Source organism: Vanrija albida (assembly GCF_041260175.1).
Source record: "Vanrija albida strain AlHP1 chromosome Unknown contig_7, whole genome shotgun sequence".
NCBI lineage: Eukaryota > Fungi > Basidiomycota > Tremellomycetes > Trichosporonales > Trichosporonaceae > Vanrija > Vanrija albida.
In genome coordinates, this window is record NW_027191426.1 from 1,508,859 (window position 1) to 1,524,736 (window position 15,878).

The 15,878-nt window shown below is 61.6% G+C and overlaps 5 protein-coding genes across 5 annotated transcripts; 3 read left to right on the forward strand and 2 right to left on the reverse strand.

The window, feature by feature from the left end:
* Window positions 1-179: 179 nt before the first annotated feature.
* Window positions 180-3,868, reverse strand: Q8F55_009041 (uncharacterized protein; the record flags this gene model as incomplete). Its single annotated transcript, XM_069357417.1, has 10 exons — window positions 180-235; window positions 274-1,248; window positions 1,284-1,616; window positions 1,653-1,751; window positions 1,787-2,018; window positions 2,056-2,407; window positions 2,445-2,578; window positions 2,615-2,810; window positions 2,854-3,555; window positions 3,675-3,868. 10 exons carry the CDS (start codon window positions 3,866-3,868, stop codon window positions 180-182), a joined length of 3,273 nt encoding a protein of 1,090 aa, XP_069205354.1.
* A 3,070-nt stretch (window positions 3,869-6,938) lies between these two features.
* Q8F55_009042 (uncharacterized protein) lies at window positions 6,939-8,770 on the forward strand (the record flags this gene model as incomplete). The annotated part of the gene is made up of 3 exons (XM_069357418.1): window positions 6,939-7,036; window positions 7,088-7,269; window positions 7,386-8,770. 3 exons carry the CDS (start codon window positions 6,939-6,941, stop codon window positions 8,768-8,770), a joined length of 1,665 nt encoding a protein of 554 aa, XP_069205355.1.
* A 312-nt stretch (window positions 8,771-9,082) lies between these two features.
* Q8F55_009043 (uncharacterized protein) lies at window positions 9,083-9,923 on the reverse strand (the record flags this gene model as incomplete). Its single annotated transcript, XM_069357419.1, has 3 exons — window positions 9,689-9,923; window positions 9,421-9,653; window positions 9,083-9,386 (listed from the first exon to the last, which is right to left on the reverse strand). Exons 1-3 carry the CDS (start codon window positions 9,917-9,919, stop codon window positions 9,083-9,085), a joined length of 768 nt encoding a protein of 255 aa, XP_069205356.1. The 5' UTR covers window positions 9,920-9,923.
* A 263-nt stretch (window positions 9,924-10,186) lies between these two features.
* On the forward strand, window positions 10,187-12,738 carry CCT5 (T-complex protein 1 subunit epsilon; the record flags this gene model as incomplete). The annotated part of the gene is made up of 12 exons (XM_069357420.1): window positions 10,187-10,237; window positions 10,294-10,319; window positions 10,366-10,411; window positions 10,460-10,484; window positions 10,550-10,750; window positions 10,799-10,929; window positions 10,967-11,034; window positions 11,072-11,413; window positions 11,782-12,088; window positions 12,145-12,282; window positions 12,331-12,511; window positions 12,611-12,738. 12 exons carry the CDS (start codon window positions 10,187-10,189, stop codon window positions 12,736-12,738), a joined length of 1,644 nt encoding a protein of 547 aa, XP_069205357.1.
* An 874-nt stretch (window positions 12,739-13,612) lies between these two features.
* On the forward strand, window positions 13,613-15,585 carry CIT1 (citrate (Si)-synthase; the record flags this gene model as incomplete). The annotated part of the gene is made up of 4 exons (XM_069357421.1): window positions 13,613-13,648; window positions 13,963-14,154; window positions 14,211-15,168; window positions 15,380-15,585. The coding sequence occupies 4 exons, from the start codon at window positions 13,613-13,615 to the stop codon at window positions 15,583-15,585; spliced, it is 1,392 nt and encodes a 463-aa protein (XP_069205358.1).
* Window positions 15,586-15,878: the final 293 nt, after the last annotated feature.

The window sequence follows — 15,878 nt, forward strand, 5'->3', positions numbered from 1 at the left end:
TAAATACAAGTGGCAAATGACTGGTCTCGGATCCGAGATTTCAGTTATGACTTGGATTATGACTTGGACTTGATTTACTGGAACATGCATTTCAGACACAGGAGACTATGACTTGGGTGTGTGTACTATCGTTACTTTGCGTGGCTGGGGGGTTTGTGCTGCTGGTACAGGCAGGGGTACTATGAGAGTACGGCGATGAGGTAGGCAGAAAGCACGTCGACTTCTTCGACCGCACCTGGAGGGTCAGCGAGAGAGACGATTATCCGGACGTACCCTTCAGAATGGTCTTGATAAACTTGCCCGCCGCCTCGGGCACCTCCTTCTCCATCTGAGCAAGACTCGATGGCTCGAGCTTCCAGAGCACACAGTCGCGCTCCGCAATAGCCGTGCAGTTGCGGAGCGTGTCACTGATGGTGCTGAGATCACCGGCCACCGTGCCAGCAACCATGGTCTCTTGCAGGAGCTCCTGGTGGTTGTCGTATTCGTACGTGGCGCGGAGGCTGCCCGACTCGATCAGATACAGGCCATCAGGGTGGCTGCCTTGCTCCCAGATGACCTCGCCGGCCTGCACAATGACCTGCTTGAAGTACTTGACAAACTGGGCAAAGAACGCTTCGTTTTCATCGGAGTAGGAGCCGAGGCACTGAACAAGGAGTGGCAGCGGCTGGGTCATGTTGATTGGCGTGGCGTGCTTGTGAGGCTTGGTGTTTTCCACAGGAGGAGCTAACGTCGCAGTGCCGTGGTAGTAGTGGGGTCCAGGCAGTGTGTCGTCGCCGGCGCGCGCGAGGTGGCTGCGTCGAGGGCTGTTTTGGAATGACTCAGCAAGCGAGAAGGGCATGCGGTTGATCTTTGGCAGGTCGATGGTGCGTGGCTGCTCGGCCTCGCTGGCCTTGTAGCGAGTCTGGCTGTCGTAGAAGGCGGTGAGGTAGGCGTTCTCCGTCCACTCGAGGGCGTCGTTCAGTGTGGTGAAGACTTCAACCCGCGTGCCCTCCTGATCGGCCCAGAGGTCGACAGCACGCAGGGCTGTGCCGACGGGACTGTGAGGCTCGGCACCACAGAGGATGAGGACGACATCCTTGGCGGCAAGCAATCTTTGTGTTCGGACAAACGCCTCGGCCGACGAGAAGTCGAGGCCGCCAACCAGGGCAAAGTCGATGATGAGGAAGCGGATCGGGTTGTTCTCCCAAGCGAGGTGGTCGAGCAGGTTTCTGATCTCATCTTCGACGACGTTGATGGTGCCAAAGAAGACTATAGTTAGCGTGGTGCTGCGGTGTGTGACTCACGGAATCCCTGGAGCTTCATGACGTAGGTCTGCGAGCCGACAGACTGGATAAAGGCTCTCTGAGGTCTAGGGCGACGAACCGTAGACTTGGCGGTTGAGCCGTTGAAGACGGCACGGATGGGACGACGACGCGAGCTCATGACGACGAAGAAGACGCAGGCGAGGATGATGCCGATAAGGAGACCAATGACGAAGTCGAAGACTGTCATGCCGATCATAATCACCCAGATGGTGATGTACTCCATCCTGTTGACACGGTTCCTCGTGTCCCAGACGGCCTCGATGACAAGATCGATACCAAGAACGTAAATAAGAGCACCAACGACCATGACGGCTGGCGGTTAGTTGGCACTTGCTGTCTGGCACTCACGAAGGTAGCCGATGACCGACGGACCAATGAACATGATGCCTGCTGTGGCGGCTGCGAGCATGATTCCAGAGAGACGAGACCCGCCACCAACACGATAGACTGCCATCAGAAAGTGTCAAACACAACGTACTCACAGAGGACACTGTTGACATAGGTCAGGTAGTTGGGAACCGTGCCAAAGATGCCCGCAGCAAAGTTGGAGACGCCGTGGGCCACCAGCTCACGGTCAAGCTTGACGTTGTCCTCACAGAGAGACACTCCGAGGGCAGGGACGTTGAGCGGGACGTGAAGGATACCAAAGAAGACGAGCGCCATCTGGGTGGGCAGGACACTCCAGAAGACCTCCCAGTCGACAGCTTTGAAATCCTGGAGCGTCAGAGACGTTCATAACCAAGACACTCACAAACTCCGTGTAGAACTTCCACCACGGCTGGGTGTTGCTCCCCACGTCGAACACCCAACCGCTGGCACGAAGTGTGTCAAAGCTCCATCCTCCGATGGCAACGACGATGTAGAAGATGACCGGGATGATGAAGAAATAGACGGGGAAGATGAGCTGGTGGTGGAAGAAGTGCGTGATGACACGGAGGAAGATGGCCAGGCCAAGGGGAATGGTCCAGAGCGAGAAGGCATGCCACGAGGCAAAGAACGGCTTGAAGACATCGAGTCCCGGGTTCTCAAAGGTGTCCTCGGGAAGGCCGAGCGATACCTGGAGGCCAGTCTGGATGAGGAATACGCCGACACCACCAATGCAGCTGGTCTGGTTAGCTATGCACTATGCCTGCTACGCACCCAACGAGAATGTGTCGAGGGAAGTAGCCGATGAGTGCACCGAGCTTGAAAGCGCCAAGGGCAAAGAATACCAGACCAGTGAGGATCGAGCTAAATGCAAACGCTACCATGGTAGTCGCGACGATCACATGGGCCTGCCGTCAGCGGAATGAAGCCCGTGACCGGCTCACCTTGTCGCCGACACCTGCGACAATCTGGTTGACAATGATGTGAAAGAATGGAACCGCTTCAATCATCATACTGCCGTTTGCGCCCTTGAAGATCGAGCCGCCCAGCGAAAACGTGAGCTGGGACACGATGCACGACATGAAGAACATGGATACACCGAGCGACCCAAAGTCGGGGAAGTAGACGGACGTGGGGAATCTTGGAGCGGGGATCAGCATCGGCGATACGCACGAAAACTTACAGAATCATGCCGTAGCTGACACCGTCGAGCACGTTGAGGAGAACACCGAGGATGACGGCGGGCAGGGCCTCGACAGGCTCGACGACACACGCCTTGAACACGTCGGCCGGCGTGAGCTTGCTGAGAGAGTTCTTGGCGGCGGCGATGTCGACTGCCGTGCGGTCCTTCCACGACGAGGGCTTCTTGGGTGCCGATCCCCCGCCGAGGAGCGGGGTGGTCTCGTGAGGAGGAACAAACGTCGGGGAAACGACGGCCTCGCGGGCGAGGTACTGGCGGAGCTCGGATGAGCCGCCCATGTCCTCTTCCTCGACCTCTTCAACCTCGGCTAAGATGGCCGCGCGGCCGTCCAGGCGCGAGATCCGCGAGCCGAGCATGCTGTCGCTGTCGTTGAGAGACGAGGGCTCGGCCTGGGGAGTGGTGTCGCCCGAGCCGTCGTCGCTGGACGCGGCGGCTCGCTTCCCGCGCTCCATGAGCATCGAGAGGCCCGAGGGCCCCGACTGGGGCGAGACGGGACTCGGCTTGGTGGTGAGCGGGCTCGGGTGGGCGGGGCGGTGGTCGATGAGAATGCCCGACTGGCCCGCGGCGCCAGAGACGGCCGACGGGGGCAGCGCGACACCAGCTGCCGCCGAGAACGACATTGATGCCAGGCGGTTGGTAGACTCGCGAATCGCTCTCTGGGTGTGGCTCGAGCCAAGAGAGACGCTGGGGGTCAGCTATTTCTCATGAGGGATGAGGGCGGTGAGGGCGTGTGATGGGGAAGGGGAGGATGGGTTCAAGTTTGATGGTGGATTGGCCGTGATGAAGATGGGCACTCTACTCACTCATCGTCGTCTCCGGATACACGTTCAAACGCGCTCTCGCTGCCCTCCTGCGAGGTAGTCTCGAGGTCGGGGTGGCCCCCGCCCGCGTCGATGGATATGCGGCGAAAGATACGGCCCACGATGCCGACTTCTGTCGTGCTCGTCCGGCGGGCGCGAGTTGCTCCAGCCAGCGACGTCACGGGCGAGGACGCCATCGAGCTCGAGGCGTGGTCGGATGTGCGTGCGAATGCGGAAGATCCCACTCTGCCCGAGACTGGATGGTGTGTTGGGAGGACTGAACCATGCTGGGATGGCGTGCTTGAGAGCACTGTCGGTAGATGGGTCGTCGCCGCTGGATCTCGCGCGGGCATGGTGGTGGGCGGGCTTGGATAATGGCTACTCCAGGGGGGCTGTTTGGCCGGGGGGCTGCTTGGCTAGCGCGGGCTGAGTGAGTGGAACAATGAGATGATAGAGGGGGCGCGGTGGGCGGCGAGGAAGACAAGGACTGAGACTAGGATGAGACTGGGACGGAGAGGAGAGTGGACAAGGACGCGGAGCAGCAACCGACGACTACTGCGGCGGCGGGCTCCATCTAGTGAACGGCTTATCTCTTTCCCTTCGCCGTCGCCTTGCCTTGTTGCCCCTCTGGGTAACCAATGTGGGCCGCGGGTATTACGTAGTGAATCTGTCGGCTAACACCTTTGGTATTGTCCACTTGCGCGGACTTGGGCGGGTTTAATGACACGGGTATGGATTGGGTCTATTCGTCGTCGTCGTCGTTGCATACATAGACGCCATGGTGCTATCGAGCCGAGGTAGATACAGTGGAATGCACGAGATAACCAGGCCGTCGATGACTGGCGGTCAGAGCACAGGCTTGCCCAAACACGTCGCTGCGGCGCCCAACTCGGCCATTGTCAGTGTGGGCCCCCTCGAAAGGACAAACAGACGACTTTGTCATTGGCTCGAGGCGCCTCGACAGCCACGACGCGCGCAGATCAATCCGGCCAGTGCAGATCGTGACGCACAAGCGCGCGCGGTCATGCCGCAGCCGCCCGCGCCCCCACCTAGGTATCCCATTTACACGGCCCAATGCATGAGACAATGGCATGCGCACACGAGCACGCCGCGGCATGAACGACGCCGAGACATGCATCCATCCCGAAGCCTCACGTGAGGGCGGGTGTCACCGCGGCGCGCTTGTCGTTTGACACGGCGCAGCGCTCAAGCGCTTGTCGCAGCGCTTCGTGCGCCGGGACGAGCAGCGGGTGGTGGTGGTGAGAGTGGCCGCGGCGACGATCACTTGGGAACACAATGGGTGCCGCCGCATACCTCAACTGAGGGTGGATCTGTCGGTAACCAGCAACCCTCTCGCGTCTATATACACGCGCACACGCCAACACGCCAACGGGCCAGTCTGCCGCGACTCGCAAAACACCGCAGCTTGACAACAGCCGCCCAGCTCGTGCCCACGGTCGCGTCGACGCGTGTAACGCGTGTGAGCGAGGTCGCACACACGCATACCTGCGGTATGCTAGAGGCACCGGGATGCGTGCAAGTCGTGGCGAAGAGTGCCTCGCAGCGTGATGTTGACCACCGCCCCTGTCCTGCACCACCATTGTGCCCACCTGCTACATGACCTCCTCCGACTCCTTGCCCTGTCTGTAACTGTCCCGCCTGGGGCTGTGTACATACAGTGTGCACATAGTGAGTCGCCGAAGGGAGTAGACACGGCGCCGACGCCGAGCCGACGCGCCGTCGTGATGGCGCGCTGGTGTCGGAGGGGCAAGTGTGTCATTTTGCTCAGCGACGCCGAGCCGGGGCCAGCCGCGCCGCGCCGCGCCGGGCAATGTCCCGAGAGCTGCCAATGTCTGTGTGTGTGCAATGACTGGCCGAGATTAGCTTCAAGTCAAGGGGGAGTGATCGGACGTATGTTTGCACAAGTCCCTAACCCGACTGATATTCCCCGCCATACAGTTTTTCTCTGCGCTGTACTGTTTACTCGAGCCCGGTCGTGAAGGACATGCAACACGGCGACGGTTACAGAGTTGTGCATATGGGAGGAGGAGTCGCGCTCACTATGCTCTGAGTTGACTCTGGCCGCCCACGCTCGCATCGCCACCACCCACTCCTTCCCCCATGCTCCGCCTCCGCCCCCCTCCCCCGACCCCCCCCCCTCCTCCTCCCCCGCCGCCACGACGCGTCCAAACCCCACGGACAGAGTTGGCGCCGAAGCCTCCGGCGTACGTTGCGGGCAAGCCATCTCTTCTGTCGCCGCCTCGGCGCGCGCGGCGTTAGGGGTTGGCTTGACGACGCGTGAGGCGATAGAAGGCTACAAGAAGACGCCACAGGATGCGAGCGTAGATATTTAGGGACACGGCGACGAGTGCTTGCAGCAGTCACTTGACCTCGGAGTGATGAATGGGGGTGGGTGCAGCGCAGCAAGTACAGCTACAAGGGCCTTTGTGGACGCCGCCGAGGACTCTCTGGACGCCATCACTCCAGGCAAGCCCTTTAGGAAGCCCCATTTGGGTGTGCCAGTTCTTGTTTTGGTCCAGTGCTTACGGCGTTGGCCCAACCCCTTGGGTGAATTCAGGGGAAGCGTCACAGGAACAGGGCGTAGACTTCTAGGCATGAGGGCAGAGGGGCGCTACTGGGCGCGCCTCGAGGCGATTCAGGGTCCTTGTAACAGACCGCCCTTGGCTTCTCTCGTGCATTGCGCCCCTCTGCGCCACCCTTAGTTTGTATTCCCTGAGTCGCGTGCCTCGCCTTACTATGGCTGCGCGCGGCGCGTCCAACGGCCAGCAACAACAAGGGTTTTTGTCCAGTCCTCTCTTGGCTGGCGGGCAGCGACTTCGGCGAGGCTACTCGTCCTCCCCTGCAACTGTTACAGTTTTGGCCGAGGCGGGCCAAAGGGGAAGAGAGAGACGACGGCAAGAGCAGCAGCAGCAGCAGCAGCGCCGTCGTCGCCGCCGCTGCCACCGCCGCCGCCGCAGTCACCACCACCTGCTGGCCATCTCACCAACTCTCCCTTTCCTTCTCTCTCCCTCACAACCACAAACACAACCTGTAATCCACAGTCTCTCTTTTTAAACCCCACCCACGCTCGTTGCTTGACCTTTTCCCCCCTCCCTCCCTCCGCATCTCAACCTCGACCTCCCCCGCTTCAAAACGACTCGGGCCGTCGTTGCACCTCCTTGATCCCGAGACACACCTCTTTTCGGCCCGCCAGCCAACCTCTGTCACCTGTCCGCCCCGTGCCCCCGCTCCTTCCCCCCCGCCACCATGCGCTTCTCTGCCACTGCGCTGCTCGCGGCCGCTGCCTCGTTGCACGCCGTCAACGCTGCGACTGCCGACCAATGGCGCTCGCGTAGCATCTACCAGTGAGTTACGCCCGTAGCCCTGCGCTTGTTGTGGCATCCGCTTACAGCCAGGCTCCTGACCGACCGCTTTGCTCCGCCCTCGGACACGGCTCCTGCACGCACCAACCCAGTCCCCCAGACGTGTGACCCCCAGGCGGGTACATGGTGTGGTGGTACCTGGCTGTCGATCATTGACAAGCTCGACTACTTGCAAGGAATGGGCATCGATGCCATCTGGATCTCACCCGTTCACCGTAAGTCTCCTACTGGCCAGTTCCTGAGATCCGTCACGGCATTACGCGCGTCTCTCCATCATTCTCCGCACCCACCCACCGCACATGCACGGGCTGACCACCGTCCTTGCACACAGAGAACATTGACGTTCACACGCCTTACAACTATGCATACCACGGATACTGGGTCAACGATGTCACACAGCTCAACGCCCGCTTTGGATCCGAGCAGGACCTCGAGACGCTCATCTCCGAGCTCCACAAGCGTGACATGTACATCATGGTCGACATTGCCATCAACTCGATCCCTACGTTGAACCAGAACGACGCCGTCAGCGCCGACAGCCTGTCGACCGACGGCTCGATGTGGACCGACCCTGCCTACTTCCACCCCCAGTGCTGGATCGACTTCTCGAACCAGACGTCGTGCGAGGTCTGCTGGTTCGGCGACGCCAACCTGCCCTTAATGGATGTCAACACCGAGCACCCTCACGTCATCTCCACCCTCAACAGCTGGATCACCGACTTTGTTACCAAGTACAAGATTGACGGCCTCCGTCTTGACGCTGGCAAGCACATTCCGGGCGAGTTCTGGTCTGGCTTCACCAAGGCCGCCGGTGTCTTCACCACCGGTGAGGTCTTCGACGGCAACTGGTCGTTCACCGCCGACTACCAGAACAAAGGCTTCATGGACTCGGTTCTCGGCTTCCCTATGAACGGTGCCATCGTCAAGGCCTTCGGTGACCAGCCCAAGAAGAACAATGTGTCCGACTTTGGCGTTGCCGTCAGCCTTGCCCTGTCGACGTACAAGGACCCCAGGGTCATTGGCAACTTCCTTGAGAACCACGACATGGCTCGCTTCCGCAACATCACGGCCGACCCGGTCCTTGCGTACAACGCCATGGTTGCCCAGTTCCTTATCGAGGGTATCCCTGTCACGTACTACGGCCAGGAGCAGGACCTCTCGGACGGCAACCACGACCCGTACAACCGCCAGGCGCTTTGGCCCTCCAACTACGAGAACGGCACCACGTACCAGCGTATTGCCCGCCTCAACCTTGTCCGCAAGAACCTCATCACTACTGGCATCCAGTTTGACGGCAAGGCGTACATGGACGACGACTCGAAGGCCATCGCTGTCACCCCCACCGACATTGCCTTCCGCAAGGGCCCCATCGTCTTCACGCTCAACAATCGTGGTTCGCCCGAGGAGGCCGGTGCCACCTTCGGCATCCAGGCCACCGGCTGGCCGTCGCAGACTGCGATCATTGATCTCCTCTCGTGCCACCAGTTCATCACTGGCTCTGGCGGCTCGCTCTCCATCTCGTACTCTCAGCCCGGCTACGGTGGTCTCCCCTACGTCTTCGCCACTGCCGCTGACGCCAAGACCCTTGGCGTGTGTGGCAGGCCGACGCCAGTTGGTGTCCTTGCTCCCAACGCGACCAACGCTGCGCTTCCCTCGTCGCCCATGTCGGTCGGCCTTATGGGAGCCGCTGCCCTGCTCACGGCCAGTCTGTTCTAAGCATAGCCGTGCCTTGAAGGTCTGCGGCAACCTCCTGCATCAAAAAAAAAAACCCCTCGTTCCCCATTTTGTCGCCACGCTCTGCGTCGCCCCTAGCGCATATTCTCAATCACGGAGCACATCCGCCGTGCGGACACTTTGAACTTTAAGACTGGCTTCCATGCGCGCTTCCCTCCCAGTGGGAAGAGTGTCGTGTTGTACATTACATTATGCACCGTCTATTGCTGGGCTATGATACAGGGGGTGAATGGTGGACGTCGAGTGCGCGACGGTGTGTGTGTGGTGCTCGAACTCGGTGTGCTGCCACAACTTCTACTGCTTGCGGCGCTTGCTCTCGCCGCCGTCGTTGACATCCGACTTGCGCTTCTTCTTGGGGTCGGCCGTCGCCGCGACATGTGGCGGCGCGTCGCGGACCAGCTCGTTCGGGGGCGGGGCCTCGCCCTCTGCCGCCTCCTTGATCCTGCGCGCGAGCGCCCTGCGCTCGTACTTTGGCCGGCGGATGAACGGCTGCTTGAGCTTTGTGATCTGGCACGTCGCGTTGGGCGGCACGGCGCCGTCGGCGAGCGGGTGCGTGGCGAGCGTGATGCGGAGGAAGGGGCGGTGCGTCATCTTTGGCCTGGGCGTGAGCTAACTCGCCGGCACGTACCCACCTCGTCTTGCCGCTCAGCACGCGCGCGAGGTCTGGCTCGGCCTCGCACGACGACGCCAGCAGCCCCGTCTCGTTGTACTGGTACACCTCTAGCGCCTGCGCCTTGCGCGCGAGCACGACCTGCGCAAAGGCCGCCTTGGCGCCCTCGACGACGGTGATGAGCCGCGGCGCGGCGTGGATGCTGCCCTCCGCCTCGAGGTCGGTGTGGATCGCGAGCGGGCGGTACGGGTGGAGCTTGGGTCAGCTGGCCCGGAGAGGGGGATGCTCACCTTGAGAAAGTCGGCGGCGAACTGGATGTAGCCGGGCACGTTGCCGTTCTTGACGCGCATGGCGTAGGGCGTCGACGACTGCGGGATCGCGAGCACCTTGAGCTCGCTGGCTGTGGGCCCGGTGTCGACCGGCGCTGGCGCCGACTTGCTCGCCTTGCCCTTCGGCTTGGGGGCGGCGCCGGGGCCCGCGCTCGCGGCGCTCGCCTTGCCCTTGCCCTTTGCCTTGCTCATGGTGGTTGCTGCGGAGTTGTGGTCGCTGTTGGCGTCAATAAATGTTGACGGAAATGGTTGAGGGGGGGATAGGCGCGTGGCTGGGGTCGTTTCAGCCGCCCGGCGCCGCCCGCCTATCCGCCACGCGAGCCCGCGCCTAGCCCCCACGTGACCCCTCCGCCCGCCACGCGTCTCACAACTTCCATCCACAAAGTCGTGTTTCTGCCAGCTTCGACTTTGTTCAACACCACATACCCCGACCCGCCAGCCCACACAAACGCAGGCATCATGTCGGTCGACCAGATCAACCCCGGACAGGCCGTGTACGCGCAGGACGAGGTGCGTGGGGGGTTGGGCGCGCTGGCGAGGACCGTCGCGGTTGCTGACTTTCGCAGAACGGCAGGCCGTTCATCATCGTTAGGTGAGGCTGCCGCGCCTTGCCGCTGGGCACAAGCTGACCAACGCAGGGAGCAGGGCAAGAAGGTCCGCACCCACGGCCTCGATGCCACCCGTGTAAGTCGCGCGTTTGGTCGCTGGTATCACCGCTGACGCACGGACCAGAGCCACATCCTCGCGGCGCGCGCTGGTGAGTAATGGTAGCGAGGGGGCCAGAGCCTCGCAGCCTGTGGGAGGCAGCACCTAACCCCCCAGTCACGAACATTATCAAGTCGTCGCTCGGACCCCGCGGCCTCGACAAGATCCTCATCTCGCCCGACGGAGACATCACCGTGACTAACGACGGCGCGACCATCCTCAGCCAGATGGAGGTCGAGCACCAGATCGCAAAGCTCCTCGTCGAGGTCTCCAAGTCTCAGGACGACGAGATTGGCGACGGCACCACTGGTGTTGTTGGTGGGTTGTTTGGTGGTTTGTTGTGAGCGACGCTCACGCCTGCCCCAGTCCTCGCCGGTGCCCTCCTCTCCTCGGCCCTCTCGCTCATCGACCGCGGTATCCACCCCATCCGCATCGCCGATGGCTACGAGCGTGCCTGTGAGGTCGCCATTGCCGAGCTCGACCGTGTTGCCGACACTGTGAGTTGTCGTCTGCTGGAACGCAGCTCACACCCAGATCCCCTTCAGCAAGGAGGACACGAGCAACCTCGTCAAGACGGCCAAGACGTCGCTCGGCAGCAAGATGTGGGTTGGACCTCGCTGTTTCACGACTAACCCTCAGCGTGTCCATCGCCCACGACAAGTTTGCCAACATCGCCGTCGACGCCGTCCTCTCCGTCGCCGACCTCGAGCGCAAGGACGTCGACTTTGAGCTCATCAAGGTCGACGGCAAGGTCGGTGGTGCCCTCGACGACACTTCGCTCGTCAAGGGTGTCATCATCGACAAGGACATGTCGCACCCCCAGATGCCCCGCGAGATCAAGGACGCCAAGATTGCCATCCTCACCTGCCCCTTCGAGCCTCCCCGCCCCAAGACCAAGCACAAGCTTGACATTGAGAGCGTCGAGGAGTACAAGAAGCTCCGCGAGTACGAGAAGGAGAAGTTCCAGGACATGATCAGATTGTGAGTGGGAGTTGGGGGTTGTGGTGGTTGTCGAAGGGAGTCGAAAGGGCCTGGTCAAACCGCTCCGTCAAACCATGCCTCAAACCACGCGGTCTTCGCGTGCATGTCGCATGGCAGTGGCCATGTCGGAGAGGCTCAAGCCACCCCGATGATTTGTCCGGTCCCCCGCAGCCCCAGACCTCGAGCTCTGTGCGGAACCCGAGCTCGGCGCGGCTTAAATGCGGCTTGGCTCTTGTCGCGATCGACTCGAGGCCGGGGAAATAGCCTCCATGCGTGCCCCGCTCCGGGGCCTGTGCACTCGGGTTTTCGCATACCTTGACTTTGTCGAGCGATCCAAGTCGACCGAGTGGGTCGCTAACACCCTGCAGAGTCAAGGACACCGGTGCCAACCTCGTCATTTGCCAGTGGGGCTTCGATGACGAGGCCAACCACCTGCTCATGCAGAACGAGCTCCCTGCCGTTCGTTGGGTCGGTGGTCCCGAGATCGAGCTCATTGCCATTGCCACCAATGGCCGCATCGTTCCCCGTTTCGAGGACCTGTCTGCGGACAAGCTTGGCCATGCCGGTATTGTGCGCGAGCTGTCGTTCGGCACAACGAGGGAGAAGATGCTGGTTATTGAGGAGTGCGCCAACTCGCGCGCCGTGACTGTCTTTGTCCGCGGAAGCAACAAGATGGTAAGTGTTCCGACCAGCCCCGCAAGAAATACAATCCCTGACACGCGGTGCTCCAGATCATTGACGAGGCCAAACGTGCTCTCCACGACGCGATCTGCGTCGTGCGCAACATTGTTCGGGATAACCGGGTCGTCTATGGCGGAGGAGCTGCCGAGATTTGCGCATCAATTGCTGTCGCCAAAAAGGCCGACGAGGTGGGTCCCCGCGCAAGGTACCGGTGCTCCAGCTAACTATGCCGACAGATCCCCACAATCGAGCAGTACGCCATGCGGGCGTTTGCGCAGGCCCTGGACTCTATCCCTCTGGCGCTTGCCGAGAACTCGGGTCTGTCGCCCATTGACACTTTGGCCGATGTCAAGAGCAGGCAGGTTACGGAGAAGAACCCCCGCCTTGGCATTGACTGTCTCGGACGCGGACAAAATGGTCAGTGTTGTTGTGCCTGGCGCGTGCGCGGGTTCACTGCGGGGCGCGTGGGGGCGCCTCGCGACGCCAAAGGGGAAGGACTGGCTGACCTTGTTACAGACATGAAGGAGCAGTTTGTCCTCGACCCTCTTATTTCCAAGCGGTCGCAGCTGCTGCTCGCGACGCAGGTTGTGCGCATGATCCTCAAGATTGACGACGTGATTGAGGAGGCGTCGGACCTGTTTTAGGACATAGGTGGGTGCATCGCTGTCGTCGTGGCCGGGCAGTGGCCGGCCGTTGTTGTTGTTGTTCGGATGCTGACCTTGTAGCAGAGACCAGTGGCATATAGAGAGAGGAGGCATTCAATAGTTTCATTCCGCCTGGTACCATCACGGGCCGCCGGTTGGAGGTTTGCCGGCCATGCATTGACGTCATATGATGAGGGGGGAGAGGTGCATGCATGTACAAAGAGTCGCGGCGGGCGAGGGTGTCGCTGGCAGTGTCTGCATACGTAAAGCAAGTGATGTCGACTACGAGTTTGGCCGTCGGTGGTTCATCGGAATTTTCAGGATCGGCCAAGGTTGTCCGTTTGCGCCGAACAGACGCGAGGTGGACGAGGACAGCGTGGATGACTTGTCGAGAGCAACCTGCATGACCCTATGCATCCCTCGTGTACTCGTGTCGCCAGTAGCCCTTTTGCTTGCTCGGCCCGGGTGCCACGAGCCAATGACAGTGGGCAGCCGGATTGCCAGTGCCGCCTTGCTCCCTGGGATGCGTGCGTCGGTGCCCAGGCGGCACAGGCGGGCCGTCGAGAGTGAGGTCAGTCAGGTCCCCCCCACTCTGTGGTACACACAGAGTGCCCCCCGAGTCCCCCTCCCTCTCCCCCAACCGCGCCCCCCCCAACGGTTAACCAAAGCAACGCCGCCCCGGTGACTTTTGTCGTCGAGCCAGCCCAGCCCAGCCAGCCAGCCAGCGCCAGCCAGCAAACCCTACCGGCCGCGCGCCCCCCGTCCGTCGCCCGCCCGCCCGCTGCCCCCCGCCCCGCCAAATCCGTCACTCACCCATTAAAGACGAGCACTGTTCCTTTGCTCATTCCACCCACGTCCCACCTCGCTCGTCAAAATGCTCGCTACCACTCGCACTGCTCTCCGCGCCCAGGTAAGCATCATCACGCAGACTCGAGCGAGCAAGCATCACGCGACACAATGTACCCACTTCTTCGGCTACATGCTGCACCGTGGACAGCCCAGCTCCATTAAAGCTGCCTGGCTCGACGCCATCATCGCGCTCTCCATCATGTCTCCTCTCCCTCGCAAGAAGAAAAACCACACCCACTGTCTTTACGACGCATGTTCCCATTTTTTCCCTACCCCCATCCCTTGACCAGAGTCACTCGTTCCTCGTCGTCGTCGAGCACCGCCCCGTCCTCTATAGCACCGTCAGAATGCGAACAAGAACCTGACCCTCCCCAGCTTCGCGCGCCCATCGCGGCCCGCCAGTTCTCGGCCTCGTCGGCCGTCCAGGTCCAGTCGCTCAAGGAGCGCCTGACCGAGCTCATCCCCAAGGAGATTGAGGAGGTCAAGTCTGTCCGCGCCGCGTTCGGCAACAAGAGCTTTGGCGAGTACACTGTCGACCAGGCTTACGGCGGCATGCGTGGCATCAAGGTGGGTAACAACGGGCCGAGCCGTGCAAAGCCGACAGCAGCGCTAACTCGTCACAGGGCCTCATCTGGGAGGGCTCCGTCCTCGACGCCGACGAGGGTATCCGCTTCCGCGGCCTCACCATCCCCGAGGCCCAGAAGGTCCTCCCCAAGGCCCCCGGCGGCAACGAGCCCCTCCCCGAGGGTCTCTTCTGGCTCCTCGTCACTGGCGAGGTCCCCACCGACGAGCAGGTCAAGGGCCTCTCGGCCGACTGGGCCTCGCGTGGTGAGCTCCCCGACTTTGTCAAGGACCTCATCGACCGCTGCCCCAACACCCTTCACCCCATGAGCCAGTTCTCGCTCGCCGTCACTGCCCTCAACCACGACTCGGCCTTCGCCAAGGCCTACTCGCAGGGCATCAACAAGAAGGAGTACTGGAAGACCACCTTTGAGGACTCTATGGACCTCATTGCCAAGCTCCCCGCCATTGCCGGTCGCATCTTCCGCAACGTCTACGGCGACGGCAAGGTCCCCGCCATTGACCCCAACGCCGACTACTCGAAGAACCTCTCGTCGTTCCTCGGCTTTGGCCAGAACGAGGAGTTCAACGAGCTCATGCGTCTCTACATCACCATCCACTCGGACCACGAGGGTGGCAACGTCTCGGCCCACACTGGCCACCTCGTCGGCTCGGCCCTCTCGGACCCCTTCCTCTCGTACGCCGCCGCCCTCAACGGTCTCGCCGGCCCTCTCCACGGCCTCGCCAACCAGGAGGTCCTCCGCTGGCTCCAGAAGATGCGCGCCGCCATTGGTGAGAACGCCACCGACGAGCAGGTCGCCGAGTACGTCTGGACCACCCTCAAGGGCGGCCAGGTCGTCCCCGGCTACGGCCACGCCGTCCTCCGCAAGACCGACCCCCGCTACACTGCCCAGCGCGAGTTCGCTCTTCGCCACCTCCCCAACGACTCGTGGTTCAAGCTTGTTGCCCAGGTCTACAAGATCGTCCCCAACATCCTTCTCGAGGCCGGCAAGGCCAAGAGTGAGTACCGGTTTCTCAGCGGGTCCCGAAGCCTCGTGCGCGTGGCCTCGACCGCGGCAGTCTGTGCCGCCCCCGGACCCATGCCCGGACCGCGTCTGGTGCCATGGGGCCTCGGGGGTGGCGACTTCTTGCGTGTTCGACGCGCACGACGTTATCGCACAGCCCGCTGAGCTCGCTCCCGCTCCCCACTTGCACTGCTAACACGCCACAGACCCCTGGCCCAACGTCGACGCCCACTCGGGTGTCCTCCTCACCTACTACGGCCTCACCCAGCAGGACTTCTACACGGTCCTCTTCGGTGTCTCGCGCGCCTTTGGTGTCGCGTCGCAGCTCATCTGGGACCGTGCCCTCGGCATGCCCCTCGAGCGCCCCAAGTCGTACTCGACTGCGGAGATCAAGAAGATGTTCTCCAAGTAAACTGTCTCCCTCTTTTGTAATAGCAACGGCGTCGCTCCACCATCTTAGAAAATGTGGATATGACCAGCCTGTAGCGTGGTGCTCTTAACGAAACGAGATGCATTGGTGAATGGCATTGGGGCAGCGCGGCGCGCGGCGCGGCGCGTCGGCCGGCCGGCGCGGTCCCCGAAAAAGTTGGGCCACGCTGGTCACTCCGGATTGTTCCGAGAGACATCATGTCGTCATTCAAGGTCTGAAACTGGCGGCGGCGGTCTGATTTCCGGCCAAGTTGATCTCTTACTCGGCTATCAATC